The sequence below is a fragment of the Engraulis encrasicolus genome, chromosome 1, assembly GCF_034702125.1.
Source record: "Engraulis encrasicolus isolate BLACKSEA-1 chromosome 1, IST_EnEncr_1.0, whole genome shotgun sequence".
In the NCBI taxonomy this organism is placed as follows: Eukaryota; Metazoa; Chordata; class Actinopteri; order Clupeiformes; family Engraulidae; genus Engraulis; species Engraulis encrasicolus.
The window spans coordinates 16,295,914-16,305,913 of NC_085857.1; the positions used below are offsets into that span (position 1 = coordinate 16,295,914).

At 42.1% G+C, this 10,000-nt stretch overlaps 1 protein-coding gene across 1 annotated transcript in view; it reads right to left on the reverse strand.

The window, feature by feature from the left end:
- Positions 1-8,251, reverse strand: part of opn6a (opsin 6, group member a) — a 42,725-nt gene extending 34,474 nt beyond the window's left edge. The window contains exon 1 of the mRNA XM_063207770.1: positions 8,122-8,251. Coding sequence (XP_063063840.1) covers positions 8,122-8,251 — 130 coding nt within the window. The remainder of the gene's footprint in view (positions 1-8,121) is intronic.
- Between the last annotated feature and the right edge of the window lie 1,749 nt (positions 8,252-10,000).

The window sequence follows — 10,000 nt, forward strand, 5'->3', positions numbered from 1 at the left end:
TCAATCCTCATCCTCACCAAACCCTTCCTCCATGCATGGCTGAAGTGCCCTTGAGGAAGGCACGTAACCCTTAACTGCTCCAGGGACTATGACCAATACCTTGTAAATGACTGTATGTCACTTTGGATAAAAGTGTTGCCTAATGCAATACAAAAGCCTGATTGCATAAAAAAGCTTGTTATTTTTTCCTCTCGAATTTTGAGCTAAGTGGAAACCGTTCTTACACCGGCCTAATCCACTCGACAGAGACTTTATTGGGTAACCACCTTGACTGTATATTTTAAGCTTTGCAAAAAGCTATTGTTTTTGGCAGGCCTTCATTTCATATTTCACGTGAAACTCTTCAGCATCCTCTTTCCAATCATGATACATGTCTGGTATAATGTACCTTGACTAACCCATGTTCTGTGGGAATAACCACAATATAATGTAAATGCAAATGGATTTGGCCAAATACGCAGCCTCGTGAGTTGTGACTAAAGTGTTAAATGGAAAAATAGGGGACATGAAAAAAAAAATCCTATCAACACCCTGTTCCTGTAATGTGTTTCCATGGCAGCAGTGTTGGCTCCAAACACTTCATTTGGTGATTTTTTTGGCGTAGCTGGAGGTGTGAGGGCCGCCCAGTAATGTTCTTTATCTCTATATTTTCAAAATGTATTTATGGTTAAAGGGACAGTTTGGTCAATTTCAACATGCAGTTGTAATGCTCACACTACCCTGGACTTGTCAGTGCCTGAGATTTTTTTTTCTTCTTCTTCAGCCGTTTCCGAGATCCTGGTCATTGTAATGGGGGCAGCTCTTTGTTTACATTTCAAAAAAAACATTTTTATTTATTCCCAAAAACATCCAAAAGGTTATAAAACATCAGCAGACAACTAACAAACAGCAGTACCTTTTGGGAAAATATTTGGAGTTGGCCTATGTTTCATTTTTTAAAAATGTAAACAAACGCTGCCCCCATTAGAATTGCTCATATCTCGGAAAGGGCTGAGCCGAAAAATGTGGCATCACCAGGTACTGACAAGTCAAGGGTAGCGTGAGCAATACAACTGCATGTTGAAATTGACCAAACTGTCCCTTTAACTTGGAGCTTGAACATGTGAAAATTACTTGTACACCTGCAGTAGAGTTATTAAGATTACAGTGTACGTAATTCAATTAAATTCATTCTTTATTTCAGACCCAGGGGGATCCATATCACATTAAAAAGACAAAGCATCACAACAAAAAACAAACAAACAAACAAAAAACAAACAAACAAAAACCCGGAACAACTGACAAAGAAAAAGAAGGGGGAACAAAAATTAAAAAACACAGATATATCATAATTCTCAAGTCATTGTCCCACATACAAGCATGCTCGCCAGTGATTCCACATGTTTGAGAAGAGTCTCACAGAGCTACATTTAGGGCTGGCCAGGACAGCAACTAGGGTATTTTGTGACTCAGATGCCCTGCACATGAATTTATACATAAGATTTCGCAGCACAGCTGCACAAGTAGGTACCCCAGCATTGACAAACATTTGGCTTGCACTTGACCTCCTAGGAATTCTGAGCAGCAGCCTCATGCTGTCATTGTATTCCACCATGAGTTTCCTCATGCTGCCCTGTTTGTAGTGGCACCACAGGTGTGCTGTATACACTGGTGTACAGTATGCTTTAAAGAGTGAGATCTTGACCAACTCAGAGCACATACTAAATTTGTGGCACAACATGTTCGCTTGCACATACAGTTTCTGCCGTTGCTTGTAGATATCGCCATCATCTGTCAATTCATTTGCAATTATGTGGCACAGATATTTGATCTCACTGCATTCAGAGAGTTCGGTGCCAGTCAGATAAAAAGCAAGGAAGGATGATTGTTTGTCCTCTCTGCTCCTTATGATCATGATCTTACTCTTAGTAGCATTGTATTTTATGTAACACTCCTATCCATATTGTGAACATATTTTTAGTAACAGTTGCAGACCAGCAGTACATGGACTAAGTATAATCAAGTCATCTGCATACATTATGGGGTTAATTATTAGGTCACCAGCCCTACCGCCAGTTCCACACATATTTAGGGACATAGACAAATCATTTACGTACACATTAAAAAGAAAAGGAGATAAAATTCCGCCCTGTCGGACACCATTAGTGACAAAGATTTGAGCAGAGGTCACATTCCCCCATCTCACCCTCATTGTCGATGTGAGTACCAATAGACCAGTATTCTAGTTAAAAACCCAGGTACCCCATTTTCGGTCAGTTTTAAAAATAATTTCTTACGATTGATGCGGTCAAACGCCTTGGACGCATCAATGAAACACATGAACATTGAAGTATTTTCTGCATTATATCTATGTAAGATTTCCTTTAAAACATATATACACAGGTCTGTGCCAAGTTTTTCCTTAAACCCAAATTGGTTGTCTGTAGTCCAGACATACCTCTTTATTCTATCCAAAAGCACTGTCTCAAGTATTTGAGATAGGACACTCGCCAGGGCTATTGGCTTATAGTTGTCTGAGCTAATTATTTTCCCAACATTATATTTTATTACTGGTACCAGCACAACTGACAGCATGGAGTCAGGTAAGACTCCATGTACTATAATGTAATACAGTGGTTCTTAACCTTTTTTTCTGAACGCACCCCCTTAGCTGTTCCCAAGACAAGCCGCGCACCCCCACCCCAAATGTCTACACGTGTATAGGCACCAAAAAAATGATTTAAGTGATTAATTACAATGATTCTTACTTTAGACATTAATCAATATTTTAATGAACATACATGGGGACGAAAACATGTTTAAATTTGGTCTTAATTTGGCCTACTTATAATGTTTGGAAGCAGAATTTTGGTCACAACCTCAACACAAACAAAATTCCGCGCACCCCCTGACATCTCTGGCGCACCCCCAGGGGGTGCCCGCACCCCAGGTTAAGAACCACTGATGTAATATACAGTATGTAGGTTATTTGATGCCTTCCTTCATGAGATGGTGTGCAGTCCAATTATTTCAAATTCTCTAAATGCAGCAGGGTCCTTTTCTATGTTTAGAAGCAATTAGGTTGATTTGTGATGATGGTTGACTTACTTTAGTCCATAAAAGCCATGCAGGCCTGTCATAACCAGGCAAACAAGGCCAATACCTAGGGCCTCCAGCTGAGAGGGTATGTACTTGTATTCAAATGACAGCAACTGCAACTTTGTGAGTGAGGCAAGACCTTCCCAAATTTCATGCTGTGAAAAGCGCAATGAAACTGCTGTCAGGATCTCTCTTGAGGGAGCCCCTCGCTAATAGTTTGAAGGGGGAAAAGGGGGCTCCAAGTCTCTCTTTGCCTAGGGCCCTCCAATACCTTGAAATGGCCCTGAATGAAGCCATGAAAGAGGAAAGGGGTTGATTAGGCAATGTGCGCACATATGTACATCATGTATATGTAGGCTAATGCGATTCACATTCATTGAAGCAAGTCTTGATGAGCTCTGAGCTACAGTTTCTGATTAGCATAATAACAGGAAACATTAGTGGTTCCCTAACGGTGCATTGGGACCCCTATAGCGGGGTCACGGAGGTGACATAAGGGCTGTCGAGGACAGAAGAGACTGTTTGACTGTTTGTTAATACCTTCAATATGTGCTTTCATATACCCATATAGCCATCCCATAAACGGTTATAGTAATAGTACTCACTCACGCGTAACTACATTTTCTTGTGATTTTTCACATTACATTTTGGCAAACGCTACGGGTCCCAGCAAAAAAAAAGTCTACTCATGCTTGGTGATGATGACATCTTGTTAAGTGGTACTCGACAGAGAAAAAAACAAGCATTTAGCATTTGTGGATTACTCAGTCATTATGAAAGCATTTATTGACGTTTGTTTTTGTGTGTTTCCAGCTATGACTCAGAGATATCAGCATAAAATTGGCCTGCTTGAGATGCAGGTTATAAGAATCACTACCTAATAAGAGAGTGAGACACAGTGCATAAAACTGGAGGAAATTTGGAAAGGAAAAAGGAAGCAACTGTGAGTTAAACCTGACTGTCCAGTGTAATAAAAAAAACAGTCCAAACTGGTGCTCATGGGGTAGACAGAAAACAAGAGAGCAAGAAAGAGCAACAGATCCCAGATGTTGTTAAGTTTTAAAGCCTTCATTAGTCGGTAGTCATTATTATTTTTAAATGCCGTCATGTTTCGACCACAGATATGACGTATCGTGGAGAGGCCCGTGATGATACCGATACCGATATTTTGAACACACCCCTAGCATAAAATGGCCAATGGAGGCCTGCTGGGCTTTGATCAGACCTGCTCAGTGCAGATGTGGAACTGTCCGTGGTGCTGAGTCACATTATCCTGAGGTGTCGCAAGTAAAAGTAAAAGTAAGTTCATGGTGCAAGCACAACACTAGCTATGATATCACATAGCTGTTACACCACTTACTCCACTGTACCTTATGAGATAGATAGACTATGTTGTTAACTTGTTACTGAAAAATATATAGAAAAACTAACAAGAACCCCCCACAAACTTGATCCAATCAGTGCACAATCAGCTGATCATAGTACATAGGGTCTATATAGCAAGTACATAGGTTCTACTGGTTCCTCAGATAGGTTAACTGTCTTAGAAGGAAACCGTTTGTTTTTTTACTTTTACTTTTACCTCTGACATTATCCAAGAAAATAGCCACATTATTGCCCTACCCATTAACTTCGCTCATTTTGACATTTGTCATGCTCCCGCAGAATGTCTGCTCTGCTACTTCTGGTTAAGATACCTGTAGCCTTTCAGAATGATTTAGCGCTAACAACTGCTACCAAAATAGTAATGAGGAGCTGGCCTTGTAACCATGGATAAGGTGGATAAAGGGGTCTACTAGGTCCACGCTCAGGGGGTCAGCCGACCCAAGGGCCCAGGTCAAATGGCTACATCCATCCTAGACATACATATTTAAATCCCCTTCCCAACAGGCCTGATGTAGCATACCGGATAGGTTGTATGATAAGACTTTGTAGTCCATGTTCAGGGAGCAAACGACCCCAAGGGAGCAGGTCAAATGGCTAGAATCATCCTATCCTACACACATACACATCTAAACCCCCTTCCCAATGTGCCACCTGTAGCCTACCCCTGTAGCATTCTCTAATAAAGAAACCTAACCTAACCTAACCTAACCTAACCTAACCTAACCTAACCTACCAGGTCTCCTAGGTGCTGTTTGGTAGGGCACCACCATAATACAGCTATTGTGAGGGTGATGACAAATACACTGGGTAACTTTTTGAGCAATGTTTCCGGGTAACAATACAATAAGGTGCTATTTCAATGGTTTATCACTTGAGCATGTTTATCGGGAGAATTTGGATTAGCGGCAGGCAAACATCCTTCTTTAATCATTCCGCCAAAAAACAAACAGCCAGTACATTGTTGCTCGGAAAACATAACTCAAAAAGTTGCCCTGTAGTGTTAATGACATATCTAAAAAGGGTGGTGATACAGATACACAGGGCAATTGTTTTTGAGCAATGTCTCTGCGCAACGGTACAATAAGGATGTTGTTTGGACTGTTTATCACTATAAGATGTTCATCAAGAGAACGTGGATCATCAGCAGCTGACAACATCCATTCCATCAGAGAATTAGGAGGATGTCGTTCATCATGTTGTTGCCTGGCAACATTGCTTGAAAAGTTGCTCTGTGTACTCTTGCTGCGTACCAATGCCTTCTAGCCCCCCTGTGAATTAGTAGGTATAATTATACATTACTTAAATTCGTATCCCTCACTTAGACATGAATCCTCTCACCGTGGCTAAATTAACTGTCTTGATTGACAAGAGACGAGTGACAACTCCTTTTCATGCTTGAAAAGTCGCTCCCTGCATCCTTGCTGCGTACCAATGGCTTCTAGCCCCCCTGGGAATTTCAGACACATGGAGAGCGTCTTAGTAAGTATAATTGCACTACTTGAATTTCTATCCCTCACTTCGATATGAATCCTCTCACCGAGGCAGAATTAACTGTCTTGACTGACAATACACAAGACAGTTAAAACTCCTTTTCATGCATTTTTCAGAATGATGCTGATTGCTGGTGTCAATTTGTAGTACAGATAGCCCGGATGTACTTTCCTCACATTGTGTAAATGAGACGTTGTGTGTGGAGATGGTGAAACAACGCTGAAGTCCTGATGAGCTTCTCAGGCTCATATTATTACGTCAACAGGCCTACCTCACAACACCAGAAAGCATTCACCACTACTGAATGTTGCCAGAGGTGCGAAACTTTGAACTCCAGTAATGTAATTGTATTCGCTGGCATCAAGGTACGGTCATCCTGAAGTTCCCCAGTGTCATTGTATTCTGAATACTTCACCACTGCCAGCTGCCCTTATGTACCTACACTGTAAGCTATGATGATGCAATACCACAGGCTCATACTGTAGTATTACTGCAGTATCACTGTAGTTTTAGGTTGTGAATCACTGCAACAATATCAGAATGACATCAGTGATAAGTTATGATAACTTATAAAGTTAATTTATTCTCCTATACTGTACATTGCAATGGCAACAGCATGGTTTAGCTTGAAATTTTAAGTTTACCAGCTGCTTCAGAATTCCAAGTTAATTAAAATCTTTATTGTAAGTTGTATGGAGTTGTGTGTGCTGTTTGAACTCAATGCTGCAATTCAAAGCTTCACACAACTTACAATAAGGATTTAAGCAGCTGGTATTTTCTAATTTGAATATGAAGCATGGCAAACATACGCAAACTAATAGTCTAGACAATGCATTATGGAAGTCACCACGTTCCTACAAAATAACAAGAATTGCAGATGTTTGTTTTGTCTTTGTTTGTTTGTTGTTTTTCATTAATAGAAGTCCATGTGTTAGAATCTTGCTCTCCAGATAAAAGAAAATAACCTTGGGAGCCAGGTGGTGACTGTTGGTATGAGAGTGAGATTTTTGGTCAACTACCCACCATAATGTGTCAGCCCACATTAGAAACATGTTTTTTTTATTTGCAAGGCTAAGATGTCCCTGGAGAATCAGATATCCGTTTAGCTAAGTACACAAAGTACAGAACACATTGGTGGTGGAAGCCAAGCAATGGGCTTGACATTGCGTGAACATTAAACTCCTACTAACTACAGCCACGGTCAATGTCAAACTCAAGATATCCCGTTTAGCTGTATAGTGTCAGTGTTGGACAGGAGGTCCGTGGCATTTTCACCTGCCATGCAAGCCTGGGGCATTTCACAGCGGGTGGGTCGGCTTAAAGGTAGGCAACGGCGTGAATGGGGAAGGAAGAGTCGCTGACTGCTCAGCGCTTGTCCCATCAACCAGGGCTGTTATGGGACCAAAAAATGCCCGGGCATTTTTGGCATAGGCTGGCCCATCATGATGGGCTCAGTCCACTGTCTGTAGGCAAATGTTTAAGACGCACCAAGGGCCCGCCACATACAAACTGTAGACTGATCTCCAAGGCAAACAACAAACAAACATAAAAAACCCTCTAAAAGCATTTCCACCTCAGGGACTGTCGGCCCACCGGGAAAGTGCCCTATGCCAGAAAACCAGGCCAGCCTCTGTCACCACCAGCCCAGCAGCATGCCTCTAGTCTAGGCTACTTATGGCGCCTGATCTCCTCTTGGACCTAATCCAGTGTAAGTGGTTTCACCACCATAGATACATATTAGGCTAGCCTATGCTCAGTGGGAAATCTTGTAACAAACATAAAAGGCGTGACACGTAAGACTCAAAAGTAGGCTATTGCAGAGTAGCCTAAGCCGTCAAGTGACTTCCGATTGATTTAGAGAACAACACGTAGGGTGTTCTTTCAATGGCGGTGTGATGTCAAGTTTTGTCAAAAACCTTGTTTACGACAACTCACTAAATTATAATGCATAGGCCTACCAAACTGGACCTAACGACTCAATAAATGACAATGCAAGCCTACCCGCCTACCCCGAGCTTATGAGAAAATATTGAAAAGTAAAAAAAAAAAAAAAAAACCTATCCGAAAGTCATATTTTACATCGGAAGTGCCATATATTTCAATTCTCTAGATATATCTTTCATTTGAATGCAACAGGGAAAGGCTAACTAAGTCGGCTACACTTACCCAGTACCAACAGGTAGACGCCAATGATGGTCTCCCCTTGATCCGATAAAGGGGGATCTCTGCTCATCAGACTAGCGTTGTTATTCCTCCAAGGAATTTCAACCACTTGTCCTGGAATTCGTATTGACATTTCCGCGGTTGAGTTGACAGCCTAACTAACTTATATCAGATCTCTCTTCTAGGTCCCCGCCGTCATGAATGTGTTCTCGCTCATAGAAAAACCATAAACTACCCGAAGCAAGACTTCCTCCCTTTTTCGACACTTTTGCTTCGGCGCCCCGCGTGCTGTCAACGGGGGGACCTCTCTCCTTCTCTCGCCGGCTAAATCCCCATCTAAAAATACCGTCGTGTTTCTTGGCCGTGGAAATCACCCTTCTGCAGCCTCGGTAATCCACGATGTCAGACAACACACCAACAATTACGGATCAGTCGGTCGTGGAAAGGAGGGATAAACCCTTGATAAACTTCAGCGAACGTGAGTGATACCCGCGTGACTTCAGCTTTGGCGCGTAAACAAAACAGCCGCCGGCATTCCACTCCTTATTCATTTCACCATTCTCATGGTTATCCCTGAAGCTCCTGTGACTGCAGAAGGGAGTAGTTTGAAGAGTAGTTGCTGTTGGAAAAGCACGTTGCGCTTCACGCTGTGTGCTGCGCACAGCACGCACGCATTTGCCGCTCAACTGTGGAGCTGTCCATGGTGCTGATTCCAATGACCACTGCCCACAATGCGCTCGCTACAACTTACCATTGGCCGTGCGTGTTTTGCGTAAGTGTTGGTTAAATAGAGCCGTTGGATTATGTATTTTCGCCAGATACGTTGTTTTGCTATTTGTTTTGTGTTACAGTAGCCATTCTCACATTGGGACATTTCATAATGGGAACTTGTGGATCCTAGTGTTCATGAAAACACAACAACAGCAGTATCACAAACACACTCTCCTCACTCGCAGTTACACAATTCAGCAGGCTACATGAATAAAATAATTTCAATATTTGGACACTTGCCTCGGCCCGAGCTACCAGACCTGCATTAATGACTGTAGGCATTTTATTCACAAGACAGCAATGACAACTTTGTGTGTATGGCAGTGCCTCCCCAAATTCAATGACTGAAAAGTGCAATGATTTTTAAAAAAGATATTTTGGGGTCTTTTTGACTTTATTTGTGATAGCATAGTGAAGATAGCGACGAGAAGCGAGTGGGGAGAGAGACGGGGAAGGACCGGCAAAGGACCCAGGCCGGGAATCAAACCTGGGTTGGCCGTATAGTAGACGAGTGCCCAACCATTAGGCCACGGTAGGGCCATAAAGTGCAATGATGCTATTTATCGAAATCTTTCTCAGGGGCCCCTGCCCAATAGTCCCTCTTTTTCAAGGACCCCAACCCCACCCATCCTCAACCGCCGGCATTTCACTTCTTATTCGTTTCACCATTCTCACGGGGCTGTTGTCCTGGGCCCAGGGAGAGGGAGGGCCCAAAATTGGATGGATCCTTAACCCATTTTGTCCTAAGCCTTTTTTAAGAAAGGGTGCCCTCTACCTATTAAATCCTAAATATCTCAGCCTCCGAAGCACATACGTAAACATGAAATGAGTTGCATTTAAAAGCTAGGACCATTATTTTGCCATAGAATGTGTTCATCCAGCTCTAACTTACCCGCATTTTTAATAAAACTGCTAAAATCTTAAGAACCTCAATGCAGCGTATATGTATCTCCAGGACATAATGGGTTACAGAGCAACGTTTAAGTTTATTTTGTTGCATAATTTGAACATGATTGTGTCAAAATATCTAAACAAAACATATCATGAGGGGATTGAGACAACACCCGTCAGCAAACATTTCGGGGAAAAGTTTGCCAATTTCTGGGTGTGG